This window comes from Rattus rattus, chromosome 3 (assembly GCF_011064425.1).
Source record: "Rattus rattus isolate New Zealand chromosome 3, Rrattus_CSIRO_v1, whole genome shotgun sequence".
In the NCBI taxonomy this organism is placed as follows: Eukaryota; Metazoa; Chordata; class Mammalia; order Rodentia; family Muridae; genus Rattus; species Rattus rattus.
This window is the reverse complement of record NC_046156.1, coordinates 116,587,674-116,613,244: the sequence shown is the minus strand read 5'-3', so window position 1 is coordinate 116,613,244 and position 25,571 is coordinate 116,587,674. Positions and strand designations below refer to the sequence as shown.

Here is a 25,571-nt window from a genome sequence, read left to right as displayed (position 1 = left end):
TGGGAGGAGGGCTGACCGTAAACTCTCGAAAAGTGTCGCCATTCACTAAGCTTGAGCTGGAATTTCCATTTGACAGTTTAGTGGAGCTGACTGACCTCCACCGGTCTGGGACAGAGAGGAGAATCTTTCCGACTTTTTTTTTTTTTGTTGTTGCTGTTGTTACTTTAATCCGACCCATATTTGCTTCGAGAGTAGACAAAGCAGCGGAACAGCCGAAGTTCACTTTTCAAGGGCTCATAACGTAAACGGCGGTTCCTATGCCTAGCCGGTCTTTCTTTACGCAACGGTGTTTTGCGAGACCCTCGCTAATCACCTCAGCCTCGCCGGCTGCGCTGTACGTGGGGCATTACGGCGGTGCGCCGAGCCGCTGACCTCTGACCCGGAAGTTTTATCCCCGTGCCGCGCACGTTGAGCCGGCTTTGGGCTGCTTTTCTCCGACAGCCTGCGGTCATGTCTTCCAAGAAGAACAGAAAGCGACAGAAAGAGGGCGCGGAGGGGACCTCGCCCTCGCTCTCTGCGGCTTCGTCTCGCTCGGGGACTTCGACTCCTCTCGCCCAGCCGAACGTGGCGGCGCCGGGGATGTTGGTGGTGACCAACTTTCTTGAGAAAGGTGAGGAAAGCGCGGGTAGCGCTTTAGGCTGAGGCGCCTGAGGGGAGCGCTGCGTGTGGAGGTGGGCGTGACACGGGAGCCCGCGGACTGCTTAGCTGCCAGGCCTGAGCTTCCCGACCCTCTTCTCAAGATGTTCAGAATTTTCCTTTTACTATTTATTATTTCTTACTTACTTTGGGAGTACTGGAGATTGAGCCCGGGGCCTTGCGTACGCCACGCATGACCACACTCGAGATGGCCTTGGCTCCTTTGAAGACTTAGTGTCTAGTCAGCACTACAGAAACGGTTCTTACCTAGTAGGACATAGCTTGCGCTAAAAAGCTAGTTTTTGATGATGAATCCGTACTGCCTAACAGACAGCGTTGTGGCTTCAGGAACGTGTTTAGTTATTGCTGTTGACTGGTGCTGGTAGTGAGTTATCCCGTCATGCGCATGGCCCATCTAGTTTTCGCACAAATAGTGACAAATGAGTAAATAATGGTACCCAGTTCGTAGAATAGAAAAAGCTAACGGAGTTCCAAACTGTCTAAGCTACACAGATGGCAGAGTCCATCTTTGAGTTCAGATTTATTTGATTCCAGAGCCATTGTCTTAGATGACAGACTTCACATCTGAAAAGTCGTTTACATGGCAAACCTTTTAGCTTGTTTGATATGTAGTTGTTCAGAAAAATGGAGCAGACGAACTAGGGACATGGTTTTTGTGCCCAGTAAGACTTTCAAGACTGTCTTAGCGTTAGCATAGCGTTTTTAATGTGCCTTAGCAATCAGGACAGCTTGTTTTGTTCTGTAGATCCAACATCTTTTCAAGTAGTTACTTCCCACTGTCATTTACACATGTCAGCTCTCTAATGTTTTAAACCACTGGAAACGTTCCACAGTTCCACAATGTCTTCCTGCCACCACCCTCTCTCTACACCTTTTAACTGTCCACTCACTAAGTGGAGTGCTCTCTGCCTATTTGTCTTTTTCTACTTTACAATTAGATTATTCTTTTAAAATAAAAATCTAGTCATGGTTCAACTACTAATCCCTGTGGGCTTCCATTGCTGTCAGGGTTATGACCAGGTTCTTGATGCAGTATACTGCTATAGGTGGTTTTGGCCCTTCTTAAGCGACCTTCTTAGTCTTTGAAGGATGCATCTTGCTCCTGTGTCCAAAGTATTTCTGTATGTTTTTTTTCTGTTGAGAAATACAAATTCTCTTCCTATTTAGTTACTTCTTCATTTTCCTCCATACCTGAATGTTAGCAGCACTTTCTTTGAATAACATTTTCTAATTCAGTATTCTATTATTGTATAATTATAATTTGTGACTATACAGTTATTCTGTACTCTTCATAATTCATCTTGCTAGATTATAAACTCCATGGTAAGCCTGGGTAGATGGCTGTTTGAAATTGACTTTATGGTCTAGTGAAATGATTTAGTGGGTAAAGATTTTGTGGCACAGATATAAGGACCAGTATTCAGATATCATCCATGTTAAAAGCTGGGTGTGGGGAATGGGGAGATAGTTCAGTAAGTAAAAGCATTTTCTTTGCAAGCATCAGGACTTACATTTGAATCCCCAACACCGATGTTAAAAAGCCCGGTATGGCTGTATGTCCTGTATCCAAATAATTGGGGCTAGAGGTAGGTGGATCCTAGGAGCTCACTGAACCAGACTAGCCAAAAGCTATCAAACATCTTTCTGATTGAGTAAGAGACCCTGTCTCAACAGACTAAGCATAGAGCTACAGTGTGGTGCTGCATACCTGTAATGCATGGGAAGACTGTCCTAGTTTTCTTTCCACCACTGTAATAAAATTCCTGAAGAAGCAGTTTAAGGGAGAATAGATTCATTACGGCTTGTAATTCCAGGTTATAGTTTATCATCAAAGGAAGTTACAGTGGCAGGAGCTTGAGAGAAGTAATCACATCACATTGACAGAGCAGAGAACAGTAAGTTCATGTATGCATTCATTGCTTCCTTTTGAATGTAATGTGACCTGCTCTAGACTGCTGCTATGAACAATGACGAGTGACAACGTGCATGGAACCTGCATAGTATAAGGAAAGAATAGGCTCCTTAAATTGACCTCTTACACATACATACATGCAGATATTAAATGTAGAGTCTTAGAGGAATAAAGACTGGTAGAATCCTATGGAGAGCTTGAGTTGATTTAGATTCTGTAAGCAGAGAACTGTATAATATATTGGGAAACAGGACTTGTATAGAAATTTGTACATGTCTTCATTAACAGGGAGATGTGGAGGTTTTTTGGGTAAGTTTTGAGGTAGAAGCAAGCCTCTAGACCCAAAGTGATATGCCAGTTCTTAGTGAGAGTCTTTGAAACCTAGTAGCTGACTCAGAATCTTTCTGCAGAAAGCATGGGGACTGTAGGAAATATAGTTAGCTTTGTTGCTGTTTGTTTTGATAGTGCCGAGGACAGAACACAAGGCCTTGGCCATGCTAGGTAAGTGCAATACCTCTGAGTTAATAGCCTAGCCACAAGTATGCTTTGGGTTTTGGTTGTTGGTTTTGTGTTTGTAAGGTTGTCAGGTTGTTTGTTTGGTTTTGTAAGTTTGTTTTTCTAGGCAATGTTTCTCTGTGTAGCATTGGCTATCCTGGATCTCACTCTATTGAACAGGCTGGCCTTGAACTCAGAGATCTGCCTGCCTCTGCCTCCCAAGAGCTAGAATTAAAGGCATGTGATACCACCGCCCAGCTACAAATATGTGCTTAGTGAACCAATAGATTTTTTTCTTCACTTTAAACTTTGTAGGTTATAGTCATACAGTGCCAGTAAACATTCAAAGAGGTTTGGTTTCACCTTAGTTTGTTTAAGAAAATAAGTTTCTTCAGGATATGATAAATTGATGCAGTTATATGAATATAGGATTTTCATTTACTCTTTAAAATGCATAAATTTCAGTTATAAAATAGTATAAAATAAATTTTCTCTCCTTTTCTTTTTCTTTTTCTTTTTTTTAAATAGTAGATGGCAAAGTTCCTAAGACATTCCAGAATTCCCTTGTTCATCTTGGACTTAACACTATGAAGTCTGCAAACATATGTATAGGTCGACCAGTGCTCCTTACCAGTTTGGATGGAAAGCAGGAGGTAAAAGTCCTTATCATTTTACTTTGGAAATATCTGAAACCATACTGGTTTTAACTTTCAATACAAGTAGGAGTCGGTGAGCAGAATTTTTAAATTGCGTTTGTGGATCAGAAGTTGGTTCTTTCTTTTTTGTGATGTGCATTTTAAGGGTCAGACTCAGGTTGTCAGGATGGTTGGCAACTGTTTTCATCTGTTGAATCATCTTGCTGCCTAAAGACACAGCCCCACACCAAAAAAAACAATGTGTATTAGTGAAGATGGTCATCTGGGTGCTAGAGCAGTGGCAGTGGCTTAGCAGTCAAGAATGTGTACTGTTCTTCTGAAGGATCTAAGCTCAGTTCCCAGTACCTACATGAGGCAGCTCACGATTGCCTGTAACTCTAGCACATACCTTCATGCTACACATACGCATATAATCATAATTAAAAGAACAGAACTGTTACGTACATAATGGAGTTTCAAATACCAGAGAAAGGGTCTTTTTTTCTTCATGGAGGTAGTGACCCATATATATCCCTTTCAGTTCTGTGTCTCTAGTCTTAAATACATTTCTCTGCAGAAATGTGATTTTGAGGTAAGAAAAGCACCTGCCCTTCATATAAACATTTATTATTCTCCTGGCTTTGGCTATACTTTCTCTTAATGTCATGTGGAATCTGAAGACTTCCAAGAGTTTTTCCCATATTTTTAGCAGCTTGACTCTTTCTCCTCTTGCCAACTTTTTAAAAACTGTTTATTTCATCTGTGGGGATGTTTGTGTATGTGTCTTCATACACATATATAGATGCCTCAGATATTTCTTAGGCCCTACTTACCCTGCTGTTTGAACTGGGGTCTGTTACTTGGCCTGGAACTCATAGATAAGTCTGTGGTGTTTGGCTTGTGTGCCACAGAAGCACCCTGTCTGCCTCCTCACCACTGAGATTACAAGTATGAGCCACCATGGTTGGCCTTTTTTATTGGTTCTGGACGTCACTCTCAGATCCTCATACTTGCATAGCAAGTGCTTTACAGACAAAGCCATCTCCAGTTCCAAGATCCAAGCTTTAAAGAGACTCTTACACTGTTTGCAATGCAGCAAGGGTATGAAGTACCAGGCTACCTGCATTATAAGTTATCTTGCTTTTAATATTTTCTCCTTTGCTTCTTACCTTACTATCTATTAATATCCTTGTTTAAAAAAAAAAAAATCTGTTTTTCCTCATCTCCCAATGAGCTCCTTTGTGATCTTCACAGATGAAATAGTTCATTACAAATAATTGGAGAACTTACATAGGATCTAATTTTATGGCTTTTTTTTTTTTTTTTGAGCTGAACTTTGTCCCATAACAGTTTGCATGAGATACTGTTTGGAAATAATGTTTTCTGTATTAGCTGTGTTTAACATCTAATACATAATTTGGCATTATATGTACTGGTTTTCTAATATTGCTGTGTTCTTTTTCTGGGTAGGTTTATACAGCCTGGCCAGTTGCAGGATTTCCTGGAGGCAAGGTTGGTCTAAGTGAAATGGCACAGAAGAATGTGGGTGTGAAAGCTGGTGAGACCATCCGGGTCCAACCTCTTTTGGGTGCTGTACTTCAGGCCCAGGAAATGGACTTGGCACTGAGGTTTGTTCCATTTCTTTGTTGACTGTCTAGCTCAAAGCTGCCCAGTAGAAGTGCATTGAGATGGAGCTGGAGAGGTGGTTTAGTAGTTTAGAATCCTTGTTCTTGGAGAAACCCAAGTTTAGTTCCCAGCTCCCACATGGTGGATCACAGTCATCCATAACTCTAGTTCCATTAAATCCAGTGCCCTCTTCCATTAGCCACAAAAGTGCACAGGCATGACAAGCTAGCAAAGCACTCATACATAAAGTAAAAAGATCTTTTTTTAGGAATATAATAAGAGGTACAAACGTGTTCAATTTTGTTTTTGGTTTTTCTTTTCATTTCTTTCTTTCTTTTTTTGGAGACAGGGTTTTTCTGTGTAGCCTTGGCTATCCTGGAACTTGCTTTATAGACCAGGCTAGGCTTGAAACTCAGAGAGTTCTGCCTCCTGAGTGCTGGGATTAAAGGTATGCGGCACTACTGCCCAGTGATTTTTGCTTTTTCTAAACAGATGAAATGGATTGTTACAAGTGTTAGTTAGCCCACTATATGTAAAATAATATTTTAATAAATAATTTTTAAAAGTTACTGGGAAGGTATTTTATCCACCCCCTCCCCCTTTTCTAGATCATTTATTTGTTTTAGACAAGGTCTTACTATGTAGCCCATGCTGGCCTTGAACGATGACAATACATCTGATGCTGCCTGTAGATTGGGAAATTTCTCTTTTGTGTTTGGGATGAAAACCAGGGCTTTGCACATACTATTAATCCCATTAATAGCTACATTTTGGGTACTTGATAGTCATATGTTAGTGATCTGCTATGTGAAATAGCATGAACTGAATGGGTGGATATAATCATGGATAAGGACTCTAGTTAAGTAGCTCTGACATTTTAAATGGAAGGGATTATAACTGATGAATATACAGCAGTGTCTCACTTTAACTTGCAGTTAAATCAGGGCACTTACAGTTATCACAAGAATAGCAGCATACTGTGACTAGATATGAAATATTCTTTTTTCTCTTTACCACTGAAACATTTCAATATGAACATGTCAAGAAGTACTTTATAATTAAGTGTATAAAAGTTAATTTCCTAATGAGATAGAAATATTTTAGCAAGATAAAGAACTAAGTCTACATTGAGTCACAGTCTGTTGTTAAAGGCTTAATAAAATGTTGAAATAAGAATTAATGGCTAACAGAAAAATAGTATGGATATCTTCACATTCAATATTTGTATTTCACATAACTCAGAGAAATTAATTTAGAGTAGTACCTTCAGTTGAAAAACTAGTGCAGATCATTTTTCCTTTTTGGTATCAGCATTTTCTAAACTGTCTTATCAGTTTGATAACTTTTAAAGATTTTGTTGTTGTTGTTGTTAATTCTTTTGGGAATTGAATACAGTGTGTCTTAGCCATGTTCTTCCTTCGAATTCTTCTTAGACCTCAATTCTCATTCCCTGCCCTCTTAACTTTGTTGTTGTTTTTTTTTTTTGTTTTGTTTTATTTGTTTTGTAAGCTTGTTAGGACTAGTTTGTGATGCCCCCATGGTCTTGGATGTCTAACCAGCAACTACACTTTTATAGGAAACTGAATTTTCCTATCAGCTAACAGCTGTTCTCCTACTTAGTTCCAGGTATACGGGTGGGATTTTGTACCCAAATCCTTCTCTCTGCTGGGATTTGATGTGGCTTGGTTTTGGGTAGGCCTTATACGTGCTGTCTGTCACAAAGGGTCCTAATTCATATGTGTAGCTCTCCTCTGTCCAGAAGACACAGCTGCTTTGTATCCACTGTCTCTGCCTCTTAGATTCTTTCTGCTCCTTCTTTCACAATGATATCTGAGTCTTGGGAGGAGAAGATGTGGTCTATGTGTCCCATTTATGGCTGAACATTCTGCAGACTTGTACTGAACCATCTCTCCAGTGGTTTTTATGTAGTGGTGTTTTTGAGGCAGTTTTACTTCATAGTGTAGGCTGGATTACTCCTGCCTCATCCCTTTGGCAAGCAAAAACATCTAACCTAGTAAAAGCAAAGAACTGTTACTACCAAGAGTTTTAAATAACTCCTACCAAGGGTAAATAAAGGGTCTCACCTATCTTTTTGTACATAGTTAATAGATTTTGAGTTAGGATGATTGCTGATGAAAGTCTGACCCAAATTTAATAAAATTTCCTTTTGATAATTTAATACTAGTTTAGTGATAATTTAGGGAATGTTTATGTAAAGAGTCCAAAAACATTTCCTAGTTGTCTTGAATTAAAATTGGTTTTATTTTTTATATATTCTGAGGTTGTGTTTTGGTATTATCCCTCTGCCTACTTTGAAGGACAAACTGTTCTGTTTCCTATAAATAAATAGCCATTTAATAAACATTGAAAAGCAGAGAGGAAAAGTAAAGAATATAATGTTGAGAATCAGTTTTATATATTGCATACATACACATGTGTTTTTAAGTTTGAATAGGGATTTATTTGAATGCTTGGTCCCCAGGTGGTAGAACTGTTTGGGAAGGATTAGGAGGTGTGGCCTTGTTAGAGGAAGTGTGTCATGGGGGTGGACTTTGAGGCTTCAAGAGCCTCACTGTTCCCAGTGAGGAATTTGTACAGCTATGCTTCTCCAGAAAGACAGTGATCTTGAATACTTGAAATCTTGGAGTTACTAGCTCGGGTAAAATTCTGTTTGTGTTGCTGTAGAGATCAAGAGTATCAGACATGATAACAAATTGCTTGAGCAAGCTTTTAAAGATAAAAGCAGTGATGTTAGATGTTCCCACTTCCTGTACTTCCTGCACACAACTCTCATGTTGGAGACACTGATTACTAGGAAGATCCCAAACAGTTCTACCACCTGGGGACCAAGCATTCAAATATATGAGCCCTATTTTTGCCTTAGGCAAGTGTCTCTGAGAATCAATTTCCATTGCAGTTAGTATTCTTTATTTTCCCTCTGTTTATACCTTTTTAGGTGAGGTACTCTACAGGATTTGATTTTTCTAGAGAGCTAATATAAATTATATAAAGGAAATGAAAGTAACTGAGAACAAAAACCTTTCCCTGTGCTATGCAAGTTCAGAAAGGGAGTGATTACTTTCAAGTGTTTCAAATGTGTTTGCCATCACACAGAAATATCCTTCTGATTATAAGTATGTACAGTATGTGTGTTTGTGTGTCTACCTAAATAGATGGATATCTATACATAAACATGTGTATTTACCTGTACATGAAATCTTATTTGTATGAGAAAATGTTTTACAAAATAGTATTTACTGTTTCTCTGCAGTATATACTAACATTTCATATGGGATTAGTTTTTATGGTTTCATGGTCTTCTAATGGATAGTACCCTATGTGTTGAAGATCACTGGACTTAGCTTTTATAGCATCAAACTGAAGGTATTTCCGTGCAAGTAATATGTATTTGAAAGTGTAGATCAATGCCAAAATTGTTCTTCTGGTTTATAATATAGCTACGCATAGCAATTTTTCCATGGTTTAGTTTTTAGTGAATCTAATGCTGATTTCTGTTTGTTTTTCTTTCCTCTCTGTAGTGACAAAGATAAGGAAATTAATGAAGAAGAACTGACTGGTTGTATTCTGAGAAAACTAGGTGAGACTAGTATTTTAAATTGTTTTCTTCAGTTTTAAGCAGTAAATGAGCAGCAAAGAGTGCTTCTGAACATATATATTTTTTAAATAGCTAAGTGGATATTCTCAGTTAATACCCATTTGAAGACAAAGCTGGTGATAGAACTGAAGTTTTGTGTGTATATGACTGCCTCCCTCAATGTTTGTGGATGTGCATGTATTATGTCCCAATGATTTGAGTCCTGATACTCTACCTAAGTTTGTGGGAATGAAGAAAAGACAAACACAGACCTGTACAGAAGAGCTGGTGTCAGATGCATATATGCTCATGCTGATGAAGTGGCATGCACTACTGTCAGCGGACAGGACCCTCGGCATGTTTATTAGGTATAGCAAAGAGGGGAGGGGTTACCTAATCTGAGTAGGACATGTCTGGAGGTTGATAGTTTTGGGTTGTAAACATCTGGGAGGAAGAAGAAGCTGCAGTTGCTAGTTTTTATATCTACTTGTGTTCAGTTCTCTAGAAAAGGTCTGTTGACCTTGTGAGCCTGTTCCATATGAGCAACAGCTTTGCTGATGTACAGTGGGTTTGAGGCATTGGAGTCCTTGTCATAGCTTGCCCATGTCAGCAATACATATTGACTCAGGACTTCAGTCACTCAGGGTTTCCTCCTCTCCTTACATGAGTACATGCTTGTATGTGCATGCATGTTTGTGCTTGAGTATACATGGAGGCCAGAGGCTGGCATTGGGTGCTTCAGACTCCGCCTTGATTTATTAGATAGATTGTTGGACTGAATCTGAAGTTGATGGGGTAAGCTAGACAAGTTGATCAGCAAGCCCAAGCATCCTCCTGTTCTGCTGAGATTGCAGGAATGCATCAGTGTATCTGGGTTTTTATATGGGTGCTAGGGATCTATGCTCAGGTTTTGGGGTGTGCTCAGCAAGCACTTGACTATTTGAGCCATCTCCACAGCCTTAGAACTGAGACTTTTTTCTTTTAATATTTTGATTGTATGTATAGTAAAGTTTGTCTGCATGTATGTATGTATACCACATGAGTGCCTGAACTGAGACTTTTTAATCTTTGTACTAGCACATTTTCCTATGAGGAGCATTGCAATGTTGGTTTGAGTGTGTCGTTTAAATTTGGCTTTTTGGTAAATATGGTCTTTTGTTGCTATGATTTATAGGATTTTGTATTTACTGACATACAGGATTTAAAAGAATGATCTGATACAGCTTTTTATACAGGTGATACTGTGTTAGGGGCATATGTGCCCTCTATTTTTGTGACAGTTACTTTTATTAGTGTTCTTGTTTTGTTAATAGCAAATATGTTGCTATTAAAAAGTTTAAGTGGGGAAATTATTCTAATGTGTATTTAATCAATTGTTTTTTAGATGGCAAGATTGTTTTACCAGGCAACTTTCTGTACTGTACATTCTATGGACGACTCTGCAAGTTACAAGTGTTGCAAGTAAAAGGGACAGATGGCACAACATTGGGAAAGCCTCAGAGCTCCTCTGGCACTGACGTCCATGGAATGGCCTCTGAGCAGTCTAGCATGGAAAGCAGTGATGTGGATATTTCATTCCAGCTAAGCCAGTTAGATCTGAAAGAACCTCAGAGCCCAGCATCACAGAGTACTCCCTGTAAACCCATCAATGACAGAACTATGAATAAAGCTGGTGAAGTTTTGTTGGATGTTACACAGAGCCCTAGGGACGGAAGTGGACTTGGACTAGAGGAAATCACAGGGCTTAAGTGTAGTTTTGATTCATCCAAAGAAGGAAATACACAACCTATCAGTGAAGAGAAACTACTAAAATCTACTAGTGCAGGTGCAAAGAGCAATACTGATACTTTTTATTTTATTTCTTCAACAACAAGAATCAATCTTCGAAAAATTTGTACAAATTCAAAAGAACAAGACAGTCAGTTCAAAGTAACTTATGACATGATTGGAGGCTTAAACAGTCAGCTGAAAGCAATAAGAGAAATAATTGAACTGCCTCTCAAGCAGCCTGAACTTTTCAAGAGTTACGGTAAGTCACCTTCAGTTAAACACAGTTGGTTAGTTTTACTTTCTAATAATTTCTTACCCTTCTGACTTATTTCCTGAGTTAAGTGTTAATTGCTTTGGGAGATGATCGTGAAATGATTTATTTGCAATATTTCGTCTTTTAAGTTGTAATGTATGTGAGTGGCAGGTGAGTCTCTTCTAGGGCATATTATCTACTGTTGGTGGACTGGATCTCAGAAAGTTTCTTGGTATGTTAGATAACATAGCGCCTAGAAAAATAAACCGAAGATAGTCACGGACTTAGTTAAAGCTACCAGGAAGTGTAGTTCTATGTGTCTACCTTGAAACAAACTGATTAAGGAAATAATTCAACTCCTGTGAAACTCAGAGCTACTCCTGTACAGTTGCTATCCAAATTCTTTGCTTATATATATTTTTTATGTATTACCCCCTTTTTCTCCTTTCTCATAAATTTTCATGTTTGTAAAAGGAACTCATGGATTTATACATTTGCTAGTAATGTTTGTATTTCTTAAGACTCTATGTTGGAAGTAATTGTGTTCTGATTATTAAATTGTGCTACCTGGGATGGGGCAAGACAAGGGCTCTTTTTGAAAAACAAAAATGTACGTGATTCTTTTGGTTTGTGATCTGTAGAGAAAAGGAAAGTCATTAATGGGGCTCAGAGTACAATTTTTGGGGAAGTAGGGGAAAGGTATGATTCTTACTTTGTAGTGTAGTACAAGGTAAATTCCCATTTATAACTTACACTGGAAGTTGTATGGTAATTTAGCGAGAACATTAATAATCATACTGAATGCATTGTTTGTTTGTTTTTTTCTTGTAGGAATTCCAGCACCTAGAGGGTTATTACTCTATGGTCCTCCAGGTACCGGAAAGACAATGATTGCTAGGGCTGTTGCTAATGAAGTTGGAGCTTATGTTTCTGTAATTAATGGTCCTGAAATTATAAGCAAGTAGGTATATGACTTAGTAAGTAAAGTTAACATTACTAAGTTTATATATCTCAGATGTGGCTCCTTAAAACAGTTGTGCTGTATTCCCCCAAGATATTTCATGCATTAAACTATTTTGGAATATTTTAAATTTGCCCCTTTTTTCTGAGGCCTGGTTTTACCCATGTAGCTTAGCTAGACCTCATACTTTAAATGTTTTTGTGATTATACATGTTCTAAATTTACTTTATAATACATACAAAATTTGAAAATAAGTTTTGGAAGTAATTTTAAGTATTTTAGAAATGGTTGAAAATTCAGACTATCTTTGATAAAAGATTTATAAACAATAAGAAGTGTTCATGAACTTTTTCTTTTCTTTCTTTTTTTTTCTCATTACAGATTCTATGGTGAGACTGAAGCAAGGTTACGCCAGATATTTGCTGAAGCCACTCTACGGTATTGTTAATATTTGATGCTTTGGAATCAACGAGACTCTTACTTAAGTAAAATAGTAGCACTTTACTGCAAAGATAAGAAGTAACATAGATAGTGATCGTCTTTGAGACTGATGGGAGATTTAGGGAAATAATTATCTAAACTGTTTATGTCTAATGCTTGATTAGGAATTACTAAATGACATGAAGCTGTCAGTTCCTGGGATTATTTCCTGCACTATTGAAATCATTTTCAAATAGTCTTTGCTAAGACTGCATCTTAGAAGTATATTGCCAGTAATTTCTTTAGTAGTTTCAGTGTTCCGGTCTTATAGGAAAGTTCTTGAAAACTTTGCATACATTTTGGTGTAGTGTGAGAAATACCATCTATTTTCATTCCATCATTTCCAGCCTTTTTTCTGCTGTGACTATTTTAGACACCTTTGTTAAAAATTGCATGGCTGTTGCTATTTCTTCTATTTTATTCCATTAGTCTGTGTGTATGTTTTGTGTCAGTACTATGCTGGGTTTTTTTGTTTTGTTTTTCAAGATTTATTTTTATGTGTATAGGTGTTTTGCCTGCAGGTAACATCTGTGCACCACATGCATGGAGTGCCTGTGGAAGCCAGAAAAGGGCTTCAGATCCTCCAGAACTAGAATTACAGACTGTTGAGAACCTCCATGTGGTATGGGAATCAAACCCAGTTCATCTGAATTGCTGAGCCTTCTTTCTAGCCCTGTCCTGTTTTTTGTGTGTTTGTTTTTAACTGTGGTTCTGTAGTACTTTGGGATCAGAAAGAAACTGGCAACTCCAGCATTCCTTTTTTCTGTTTGCTATGGCTTTGGTTATAATACTGTGCTAAAGGGATCTCTTAATTTTATTTCTGTTGCTAAAACTACTCTAATAGCAATTAAATGGGGTAAGGTTTTGGTTTATTTCTTAGCTCACAATTGCAGTTATAGTCCATTGTTGTGGGAAAGTCAAAGCAGTAGGAACTTGAAGCAGCTGGTCACATCAAATCCACAGTTAAGAGCAGAGAGGAATGAGTACATTCATGGTCATTGCTTGCTTGTGACCAGCTTGGATTTTCCACTCTTAACAGTTCAAAATATGTAGGGAATGGTGCCTTCTCTATCAAATAACTTAAAACAGAGTTCTCAGAGACATGCTCATAGATTAACTCCACGTAGACAGTTTCGTATTGAAATTCTAAGATGATTCTAGGTAATGTCAAGCTGACATTTAAAGCTAGCTATCATGGAATCTTGTTTTTCTGTATGAATTCTGACATTTTTTTGTTGTTGTTGTTGTTGTTTGTTTGTTTCTGAAGAATGTCACTAGAGTTTGGTAGAAAGTGCAGTAAATCTATAAGTTGCTTTTAGTGACTTTTAAAACCATTTTTATAGTATTACCTGTCAATCCATAGCATTGGCGGTCTTTCATCTTCTCTTGTCTTCTTTATCTTTTGTCAGTGTCTTCAGGTTTTCTTGTAGAGGTTTTTTCACCTGCTCGGTTAGATTTGTTCTTCGGTTGGTTTTTTCCTTTGCTTAAGCAACTGAGTAGATGTAAATGGGATTATTTGCCTTATTTCTCTCTGGGAAAGTGTGTTACTGTATAGTTTTCATCTTGATTTTGTATTGTTACTTTGCTGAAACTGTTTACCAGGTCTGAGAGTTTCCTGGTCTAGTTTTCTGGGTGATTATATATAGGATTGTATCATTTTTGAGTAGGGATACTTGGAACATCTTCCTTTCTGTTTGCATCTCTTTTGCTTTCTTTTTTCACTTTTCCTTTTTGATGATACTCAGATATCAATACAGACAAAACTACAACTAAGTTACAGCCCCAGCTGCCCCTTTTATTTTTCTTATCTTACTGCTATGCCTGCGACTGGGTATTGAAAAGGAATGGTAAGGGTCAGTACACTTGTGTTGTTCCTGATTTTAGAGGAAATGCTTTCAGTTTTCCCCATTTTATATTATGCTGACCAAAGGCTGTCTAGCCTTTATTATGAGCCATAACTTTATCTACTTAGGCTCAGGGCTACGGTATCACATGCCAGAGGTACTCTTAAGTTTATAAGTTCTACTCTGGATAGGCCTACATTTCTCCGTGTACTTCCTTGACAGAGTAGAGCTTCCTCAGCATTTGGCCTCAGACTCTCCACAACTGCCTCTTAGGGCTTTGTCTTACTTTAGGCCCATTTCACATAATATTTTTTTTTCCTCAAGATTTTACCCAGCCTTTGCCCATAGTGTTGTACGTAGAATGGAATTTCCCTTTGCTGACCCATCTGCCAGAAGAATCACTATCACCAAAAACCACAAATGGCTTTCAGGCTTATGAGCACTCTGGCCTTGTTCTCAGTGTAGGACTGTTGTTGCCTGTGTCTTTTCACCAGTCTTCTTTTGAGAGTGGAAGTTGGGGGGTGGTTTATCTGTTCTCCTCTCTGTGTTGGGGACTGGTGACTGGAGCGGTGGGCTCCTGTCTTTTACCCGTGTGAAGTGTCTTGCGTGAATCGGTGAATCTTTGAAACTTTCTTCTTTGAAATAGTCTCTATTTTACTGACTCTTCAGCCTCCCCACATCACAAAGAGGCATTTTATGAAGACAGATATGCTAGAATGTAAGGTTGATAACATTATACTAGAATCAGATTTTTTGATTTAGCATTTTAGTGTTTTTGGTTTTAATATTGATAAATTTAAAATTGAAATTTAATGTTATTTTAATTAAAATTTTACATTAAAATTAAATGTTACATACTTGATTTGTTTTAGGCATCCATCGATTATTTTTATTGATGAGCTGGATGCACTTTGCCCTAAAAGAGAAGGAGCTCAAAGTGAAGTGGAAAAGAGAGTTGTAGCTTCGCTCTTAACATTGATGGATGGCATTGGCTCAGTAAGTGCAACACTGGCATTCAGAGTATGGAATAGCAGAACTTCCCAAATGTTTCTAGGTTTGTATTCTAGGATGGAGAATATCATATAAAGTAAGTATAAGTATCATATAAGTATAAAGGTAGGTTAATACTGAAAGTAATTTGTGTCAGCAAACTGCTTAATAACTGAGAGGTTCAGTAGTCTGGCATGCTTTTTTATTATGTAAAATAATTTACTATAACATATTTATGTGTGTATGGTATACATGATAGTAATTTAAAACCTGAGGCTCATGTCAATAACTGAATTTTACTGAATTTCTTTAAAAGAAATTTCATGAGTCTACATGGGTATCATGGTATAATCTTTTATTTTTAGTCCCTTAGGAGGGTGAGGAAGGTGGATCATTTCAAGACCGGCTACATAGTGAATATGAGGCCAGCCTTGACTATGTGAGATTGTCTCAATAAACTAAATTTTAATAAATTTATGAGTCTTTTTCCCCCTTTTCACCTTGAGATAGGTCTTTCTGTATAATCCAGGGTGTTCAGGTATTCTCTCATAGCCTACATATCTTGATTATAGATATGTGCTATTGCAGCCAGTGTTAGATTAGACTGAAAATGACCAAAGTTCTTGAATTCATAGTATGTTAGCACCAAGATAAATTTTAGAAACCATATAGTTCCACACTTTGCTTTTGCACATTAAGAAGCAAAAGGAGTGTTTAGTTTTATTTCCCGTTGATGGGAAGTGAATATGTAAAAATAATGTGAAGTTTTGGTATTCAGTAAGTAGATGTTTGTTTAAGCAGGCCAGATCTCTGAATCTAGATAACCATAATACAGAGAGCTGCATTATAATTGGTTCTAAGGTCCTTGGTAAAAAAGATGAGTTAGGATCAGTGTTGGAGAATCTTAGACATAAGGGCAGTTGGTGGCTTTTTCTCTGCCACTGGGATAAACAATCTGTGAAATAGTATTCTTGTCTTTGACAGGGCTAGTTATTTTAATCTGATACTAATTAATCACATGACACTAATATTTTAATCACATTTAAGGGACCTGGATATGTGCTTTTAAATTTATAAGTTCATAGTAGTTTATGTATTTTCTGATGGTATACTCATAATAAATGTTGTTTTAATTTTCTTATGGAAAAATCACAAGATTCTTTTAATACTTATCTCTGAAATTACACATGCCTTTGGATAATGTCTGAAGGTGGCTGAACATGGTGATCGTCGTTTTTTTTATAATTTTCTGCTTTTAATCCCATTTTCAGAGAGTAAAAATCTTTGTGTATTCAGGGATACTTTTCTGGAATTGAAAACTTCATCACAATAAAAAAATCAGGGCTGGCAAGATGGTTCAGCAAGTGAAGTCTTGCCACCAGGCCAGACAACCTGAGTTCCATCTCCAATACTAATCTACATTGTAGAAGGAGAGTACCCACTTTTGCAGGTTTTGTCCTCTGGCTTCTTTAGGCACCACAAAATGGAACCTGGGCAAGTGTTTGCACATACTTCTACTCAAACACACAGCAAATAAGTGTAACTTGAAACATTTTTTTAAAAGAAAATAGTTGATGTGTGAGAAAAAATTCTTAGATAAGTTGCTAGCCAAGTCTGGTTCTGTGTGAATACTACTTAGGTTGTAATTTTTACTTCTAAGTAGGGGGAGATGAGTTAACTAGTGAAAAACTTTCTCTAGTAGAAAACATTTGGACTAGACTTTGAAAAACCTATACTAAAATTAATAATTTTTTTCTTTTGGTTTTTTTGGAGACAGTGTTTCTCTGTGTAACTCTGGCTGTCCTGGAACTTGCTCTGTAGACCAGGCTGACCTCAAATTCAGAGATCCACATGCTTTTGCCTCCAGTGCTTGGATTAAAGGCGTGCACCACCACTGCCTGGCTAAAAGTTAATAAATGTTCAATAGAAGTTTATTATAAATAAAAGTTTGTAAATTGGTTAGTAGAAATAGAAGGATTAAATTTTAATGCTATAGATCTTTCTGTCCATTCTTTTCCACAAAATCAGTTTTCACCTCTCTGGTCTTTTAAAATCAATATGTAATTTTTATTTTATTCTTTTAGGAAGGAAGTGAAGGACGGGTATTAGTCCTTGGGGCCACAAATCGCCCTCAAGCGCTAGATGCTGCACTCAGAAGACCTGGGCGATTTGATAAAGAGATTGAGATTGGCATTCCTAATGCCCAAGACCGGCTTGATATTCTCCAGAAACTACTCCGAAGGGTGCCGCACTTACTCACCAAAGCTGAGCTTCTGAGATTGGCAAATAATGCCCATGGTTATGTTGGTGCAGACTTGAAAGCCTTGTGTAATGAAGCAGGTGAGAGTGACCATCTGTGATAAGCCTGTTTGACTATTTATAGACTTGATAACTTATGTCGCTGCTTATTAGATATAGCTTTAATTTAGTCATAAAATATATTTATTAAAAACTTAAATAGTTGAGAGAACTATGAAAAAGGAAAACAACTCTTTATTTCTATCTTTTCAAGTTCACCACTTCTAATGTGACATATTCTAAGATTTTTCCTCAGCACATGTGTCCATACACGCATAACCAGATATGCAGATGTCAATGTTGACAGTGTTGTTACATAGCAAAACTCAACAAAGAGTTGGTAAGGGCTGTTAACTCATCTATCACCTGCTGAAGAATATCATGATGTCGTGTGTGTGTATACACTTGTACTACAGAGCATGTGTAAAGGTCAGAGGATGACTTCAGGTGTCTGGTCCTTGCTATGTATCTTACTTGAGATAGAATCTCCTTTTGGCCACAAGAGTACACAGGAGGCTAGGTAGCCCTTGAGTTTCTGGAGGTTATTCTTTCTCTGCCTCTCATGCTGCTGTAAGCGCTGAGATTACAAACGTGTGCTACTGCATCCAACTGTGCATGGGGTTTAGGGATCCAGCTAAAAGGCCTCATACTTGGCACACCCTTGGTTTTACCCTACTGAGCCATCTTTGCAGCCTCTGTACTTTACTTCTGAAGCTCTTCTGTGTAGTATCTCAAAGTGTACTTAGCTATGGAAAGTATCCTTAAATGAGGGAAGCTTTGAAAGCTGTTGAAATAGTTGATTCAATAAATTTGTTGTTCAAAAAGTCTACAGAAGTCCATTTTCCTGAAGGATTTCATTTTCTTAAAGTTCTAAAGATGAGGCATGTCTGCGTTCTTAAGTGTATTGCCAAGTCTCTGATGGTATGTTTTCATTCCCTTTCATATGCTGGGTTCTCTATGCCTGTACTGTGACATTATGTTGATTCCAGTTTGTCATTTGTAGAGAAATGGCATGAGGAGATTGCTCCCAGCCTGCTAACTGCAAAGTGACTGAAGGATATCTGAGAATCCCAGCATACTGGGGCAAATAGTAAGCATAGTTTCTCTTCAGAGAATCCTGATGTTTTGCCAAGCAAGCTGCATGCCTGAGGAAATGGCCTTCATGATCCTTTTCTCATAAGAAAGTAACTTTGTTTTACCTCTAAGAGCTGGACTGCTGACAGATTCCTCAGTCTGCAAGGAGGCTTGGGTCACTCTGAACCAAGATAAGCTGTTGCTAGGGAAACAGCACCTGATGAGAACTAGAAACTGGGAAATCTTTATTCTGCTTTGCCTTTAAAAGAAGCTGAAACTTTGAATAAACTGTGCATTGGCTGACTTGGCAGTATATGCTCTTACCTGCTTAATGTGGCTCTATCCTTGGGACCCCAACGTACTAGACGTTAACAGTCTTATATTTTCATAATATGCTTTCAAAAAGGTTTAATTCTTGTGGTGATGGAAGAAATTTGTTTCTAAATGAGAAATACCATTATTTAGAGCTTTAATGACAGTCAACTTTTGTGCCTAAATCACTAATTTATATTTGTATAATTTTTAGCTTTAAAGACTCTTTTATTCTTTTCATCACTTTAAACATATTTAAATTTTGTGTTTATGTGTTTGTTAAATGGGGTCCTTTAAGGCTGGACTTAACAGGTAGTTGTGAGCCACTGATGGGGTGCTGGGAGCAGAATTCAGGTCCTTTGTAGCAGATGCTCTTAAATGCTGAGCCATTTTTTTAGCTCTTGTTTTATTCTTTTATCTGTCCCATATACGTAGGGGAAGACAAGGAAGATACATTCAGAGGAGAAACTTTAGAATGCTTGATTATCTTACTTTTGATGGAAAAAGTAATTCTTTCACTTTGTAACAATTACCATAATTTTCAGATGGGAAGACTGCTGGGTGGGGAAGGTGGTAGGCTGTGTAGTTTACTAGGTAAAGAGAATCATTCTTTAGTGTCTTACAGCATAAGGATAGGTCCTTTTCTGTCTTCTTTCTGTGCCGCTTTTAGCTTCACAGGGAGTTATGGAACTTGATGCAGAAATAAATTCCTATGGTCTAAGAAACAGATGTATCAGTGGATAACTTTGCTTTCTTATTTGTCTATTCATGGTAACTTAAGAGTCTGGATTACTGTGTTGATCTATGGACTTACCCATGATGCCAGGCAGGTATTCAGTCTTTAGTCGTTTAACATATTTCTTAACTTTATTCTATACTCAGTTGTACTGAGGGGGGTTTTATGATTTTTACTCTCTAGAAATTCTAACCAAGGAGAGAGACTCATGATGGCCTTCAGGCAGAAGGAGCTGAGAGTTCTATATAAATCTCAATTCACAGGCAGCAGGAGACTGCCTCTATTATGCTCTATTGAGTATATGAAACCTCAAAGCCTAATTCCATAGTAATATACTTCCTTCAACAAGCCTACACCTATTCCAACAAGGCCACATTTCCTAGTAGTGCCACTCCTTTATAGGCCAAGTTATGGGGCCATTCCTATTTAAACCAGTACACATGGTTTACTAGAAGAAAGCTTATGGACCTCTGGGGTTAAAATGGGAGTTTAAAACTTTGTCAGTTAAGAGAGGTAGGGCAGTCCATTCTGCCTCCTGAAATAAATATATCTATAAATTTTTTTCTTCAGTAGCTAAATGGGGATAGCGGTCTTATAATGTCATAGTAATTAACCTGTTATGTATGTCTTTTATGTACTGTTAATACTGTGCTGAAAGAGACAAATCTACCTCGATATCCAAACACACAAAGGCTCAATGTATTATTGAATAAATTATGTTTAAGAGTATCCCAGTGAATTAAAATGAATGAGTACTCAGTATTGAAGATTGCCTGTGGTCCATGAGTATATCATCTAAATGGCTTTATGATATGATAATAATTACTTTTAAAAAATTAGTTACTTAATGTGTGTCTGCATGTATGTATATCTTACAGCACTTTTGTAGAAATTAGAGGACAGCACGAAGGAGTCCATTTTCCCCTTCAGCCATGTGAGCCCTGGGAATTGAGCTCAGATTGCAAAATAGATATAGAACAATAGTATTGATTACTATCCTTTTGAAAATTATTGGTTAAAAAAAAACTTTCAAAATAATAGCTCTTCTCCGCCCTCTCTTCAGATTGTGGGGTTTTTCTCTTTTACTCATACATCTAGTATGTTCTAGAAATTTGAAATTTTTTAAGGGCTTGGTATTTGTCTTAGTGTTTCACTGCTGTGAACAGACACCATGACCAAGGCAAGTCTTATAAAGGACATTTAACTGTTGCTGGCTTACAAGTTCAGAGGTTCAGTCCATTATCCTTAAGGCAGGAACATGGCAGCATCCAGGCAGGCACAGTGCAGTAGGAGCTGGGAGTTCTACATCTTCATCTGAAGGCTGCTAGCAGAATACTGACTTCCAGGCAGCTAGGGTGAGTGTCTTAAAGCCCACACCCACAGTGACACACCTACTCCAACAGGACCATACTTTCTAATCGTATCACTCCCTGGGCTGAGCATATACAAAACATCACAGTCATAAAACCCTTTATTATGTTTATTAGTATATTTTATTCATATTACGCCACACTATGCTTACTAGTATATTTTATTAACTTGCTTTATAAAATGCCCTACAGCGATTAGAGTTTCTGTGTAGACAACGTTTCAAAATAAATTTTTTTTTCTAAGTCATCCTGGCTTTAAATATTTTGATTTTCATTTTTTCACTTAAGTTTATAGTTTCTTAAAGTATCACTCTGGTGTTATTTCATAGTGCTCCTCCCATTCACCTCATTTGTACTTACTTGCAGTTCACTTTTTTTTTTTTCTTTTTTCTTTTTTTTGGAGCTGGGGACTGAACCCAGGGCCTTGTGCATGCTAGGCAAGCGCTCTACCACTGAGCTAAATCCCCAACCCCCTCATTTGTACTTACTTAAAGAACATAATGCATATAGACATGAAAATTCATAAACCGTAACATAGAGTAATGAATTTTCTAGAGTGAGTTTAGCAGTGCTTCGAGCAGGATGGAGAAAGAGTAGTAATTGAACTACTTTGTCTGACTCATATCCTCTTATCAACTCAAGTGATGATCACTGTTGGCTTTTAACATTATAGATGAGGTTTTCCTATTTGGTGCTATCCTCTTTTACCTATAGTGTGATTCAAGATGCTAGTATTTTACTCTGGGTTGCTATTCATTTTCATTGCTGTGTTCCATTATAAAAATGTTAAGAATAATAATGATAGTTTACAGTCTATATATTTTCCTTCATACTGTATCTTTTCAGATTTTCAGGTTTTTTAGTGTTGCTTTACATATTATTGATTTGTAGGAACTCTTAATATATAGCTTGATGTGAGGCTTTGTTAGATGTGTATTTTATTTTCCTATAGTGCAGTGACGTCTATTTTATGGCTTAAGTATTTGCTCTTCATGATGTCTTTATAGGGTCAGAAATTGATAATTAGATATTTATTATATATATTAATATAGTACATTCAGTTTATCATTTGTGTCTTATATAAGAAATTGTGTTCATTGAGTATAGCTCAATGATAGAGTGCTTGTCTAATGTGAATGAAGATCTGGGTTCAACCCCAGCACTTTGGAATATAGCTGGGTCAAGTGTCATGACTATTTTGTCTGATGTGGACTTCTGGATAGCTTATTCTTTGCTTTCACATCACTACCTGTAATTCATTCACTTCCATTTGGATATTCCACTGACCAGCACAATTCACTGAAATGTTTTGTCTTGCACTAAGACTGAGTTTGTTCTGGATTCTGTGTTTATCAGTTTGCTAACTTTATATAACCCCATAAAATGTTTCAAAAAGCTTCCCCCCACCCCCTCTGGCTGGGGATCAAACCCAGGAACATTTCAGTTGTACCTAAATTCCTTTATTTTCCATGTATAATATTGTTAAGTTTTCTCTCTATGATATCTATGACTTATTATATTAGATGCTAGGAAATTTAAAATACATGTGGAGGCCAGAGATAGACATTGGTTGTCTTCTCTCTCTTTTCACCATACTGTTTGAGACAGGCTTTCAGCAAAACCTGGAGTTTGCTGATTTTCTAGATTGACTGACTGGCAGGACACTGAGATCTTTGTGGTCCAGTGCTGGAATTGCAGGGACATGCCATAACACACCTCTTTACATGTGTGCTGGGGTTCAAACTTAGGCAGTGTAAAATGTTTCCATTTTGTGCTCAGAACTAAGGCTACAGTGTTGTGCTATGCAGCACATAGAAACACTGCAAAGATTCATTTTGCATTACATTTTGAATTAACTGTTGCATGTTTGGAAATTTAACTATTTTGTCCAGATTATTTTGTGAACCCCACATTCAATTATAAGACCTTATATAGAGTTACTGTCCACAGATAAGAATCAGAACTCTGAACTCTGTTACAGTTTTATGTACTTGAAACTTCACACCTGGCATTTGAAAGAGGTAGTTGGATAATCAGTCTTGTCGGTATTTGAACTGTAAGCAAATAGCAAAGCAAAGCACTTAGCATATTTGATGATTCTGGTTAGAGCCATCTTTTAAGTTTTTTTACATCTCTAAATTTTATTCTTTTGATTATTTTTTTAGTGGATTATTTCTATGATATTACTCTATTCCTTTACTTCAGTATTTTAAGAAAAACAAAAAGAAACAAAACCAGTTCCTTCCAGCTCTCCAAATTGTAAACTTTCTTGAGTGAACCTTCTGTCTTCATTCTTCCATCTCCAGTCTCTCTTAGTACCCTCATAAAAGTACCACATAATACAGAACTTATGTGTTGCCGAAGTTTCAAGTCGTTTTCTGTGTTGTAATCGAGAATCACATTTCCAAGTACCAACTGTATAATTCCTTTCAGATCTTTCCCCAGTCTCCTTAGACTTGTAGCTTGGTTTTAGTGTACTCAGAAAAGGACGGTGACAGAAGGCTTGTTGCTATTGTACTTGTTTTAATTATACCCTAAATGTTATTTTATGTTTGCAAAATACCTGTCCTCTCATATATAATTTCAGTTTGTCATGTTTCCACTGCCTAACTTAAGACCTTGAGTTTGCTTTAATTCTCCGTGTCTCCTTTACCCTTAATCTCACCCTTCGTGCCATACATACTTTAAGTACATACTGTAAATGCTGTAATACCCACAGAGTTTGAGGTTAGTACTGTTGTTACCTAGTTGATATTCATGGAACAAGTGATAAGTTTTGTTTTATCTTCCTCTTTGTAGGTCTGTATGCCTTGCGAAGAGTCCTGAGGAAACAGCCTAATCTCCCTGATAGCAAGGTGGCTGGCATGGTGAAGATTACCCTAAATGATTTCTTACAGGGGATGAATGATATCAGGCCTAGTGCTATGAGAGAGGTAGCAATTGATGTCCCAAATGTGAGTAATTTATGTTCTCTGCCAGCCTTACTATTTGAATAATATTCTTAAGGAAACTGAGACTCCAAGATGACTGATTTACTAGATTAAGCTTTTTTAACTACTACATTCTTTTGAGATATTTAAAGCCGAAGTTCTCTGGTAACTCAGAGAAGTCCTTTCGTATGTCCTCTACCTACATTTTCTCTTGTGACAGCATCTTGTAGAACTGGATGGGGCATGCATACTGCTCAGGTCTGTTACTCTGACTCGGACTGCTTCACTTTCATTTGGACTTTGTGTAACTGGTATATATAGGCCTGTGGAGTTTATCAGATTCAAAGACTTGTGCTTATCACCACATTCAAATCACCTCAAGAGTTCTCTCACACCATGTTTTTATAATAATGCATAACTCAGTTCTCATTTTTAAACTTTTATTATTTAAAAAAATAATATAAATGAAATAATACTGTACACATACAACCTTTTAGAATTAGCTTTTTCACTTAACATAATTCCCTGAAAATTCATCTAAATCAGTGAATTTTCCCCCTTTGGAGTGGGGGGGTCACATGTCAGATAGTTACATTACAGTTCATAACAGTAGCAAAATTACAGTAATGAAGTAGCAACAAAAATAGTTTTATGGTCAGTGGTCACCAAAACATGAAGAACTTTATTAGAGTCACAGTATTAGGAATGTTGAGAATCACGGATCCAAAGCTTATATGTATCAGTTTGTTCTTTTTTTATTTTAGTGGTTAAATCATCTTTACGCTCTTAAATCAAAATACCCAGGCATAGATTTGATAAAAGAAATACTTTTTTTGTTCATACTTTGATAGAATTTCAATTATTTGTTTTTCTTTTGAGACAGGGTTTCATAAGAGTCCAGGTTAGTTGGTTACTGTGTAGTGAGGATGGCCATGGTTCCTTCTTCTTCTGCCTTTAAAGGACTTCGGGGTTGTGTGGAGGGGAGGGGTGTGTGTGTGTGTGTGTGTGTGTGTGTGTGTGTGTGTGTGTGTGTGTGTGTGTGCATGTGCACATACTTGTATGTAAGTGTGCATACATGGGTGTGCAAAGGACTTTGGGGTGGTGTGGAGGGGAGGTGTGTGTGTGTGAGTGTGTGTGTGCAAGTGCACATACTTGTATGTAAATGTGCATACATGGGTGTGTATGGAGATTGGGATGTCAATGTTGATACCCTCCTTAGTTGATTTCCACTTTATTTTTGAGAAAATGTCTTTACGAACCTAGAGCTCATCCATTCAGCTTGGCTGGCTAATAAGCTCCCGGGGTCTGTCTCTGCCTCCCCAGCACTTGGATTACAGATGTGCATTGGTACGTCTGACTTTTTATGTGGGTCCTGTAGTTCCAAACTCAGGTCCTCGTGCTTGTATTAAAAATACCTGTTTTACATAGCCAGCTTCCCAGTGCCTTGCCTCAGATTTGTTGGTAACAAATATTATTGGTTTTCAGAGGCAGAGAGGGGTACTCACCTGTGTAAGCTGGGAAATGAAAGTGAGAAAATGAGGGAGCACAGTTTATCTTATGGGCACATTCCTTGTAACTTGAAACTTCTCAGTAGCCTTTATTGTGTAAAGTTTCCACCACTGTCCAAGGTGTT

The 25,571-nt window shown here is 37.6% G+C and overlaps 1 protein-coding gene across 4 annotated transcripts in view; it reads left to right on the top strand.

The window, feature by feature from the left end:
- The first annotated feature begins 46 nt into the window (after positions 1 to 46).
- Positions 47 to 25,571, top strand: part of Spata5 (spermatogenesis associated 5) — a 204,279-nt gene continuing 178,754 nt past the window's right edge. For 2 of the 4 annotated variants that reach the window (XM_032898480.1, XM_032898482.1), the window contains exons 1-10: positions 47 to 610; positions 3,593 to 3,717; positions 5,170 to 5,327; positions 8,865 to 8,923; positions 10,305 to 10,949; positions 11,775 to 11,904; positions 12,286 to 12,342; positions 15,101 to 15,224; positions 17,303 to 17,558; positions 23,808 to 23,962. In XM_032898480.1, the coding sequence (XP_032754371.1) occupies positions 451 to 610; positions 3,593 to 3,717; positions 5,170 to 5,327; positions 8,865 to 8,923; positions 10,305 to 10,949; positions 11,775 to 11,904; positions 12,286 to 12,342; positions 15,101 to 15,224; positions 17,303 to 17,558; positions 23,808 to 23,962 (1,869 nt within the window). In that variant the 5' untranslated portion in view covers positions 47 to 450. Of the gene's footprint in view, positions 611 to 1,919; positions 2,553 to 3,592; positions 3,718 to 5,169; positions 5,328 to 8,864; positions 8,924 to 10,304; positions 10,950 to 11,774; positions 11,905 to 12,285; positions 12,343 to 15,100; positions 15,225 to 17,302; positions 17,559 to 23,807; positions 23,963 to 25,571 lie in introns of those variants that run through there. The other 2 variants (XM_032898481.1, XM_032898483.1) reach the window with 2 other exon arrangements.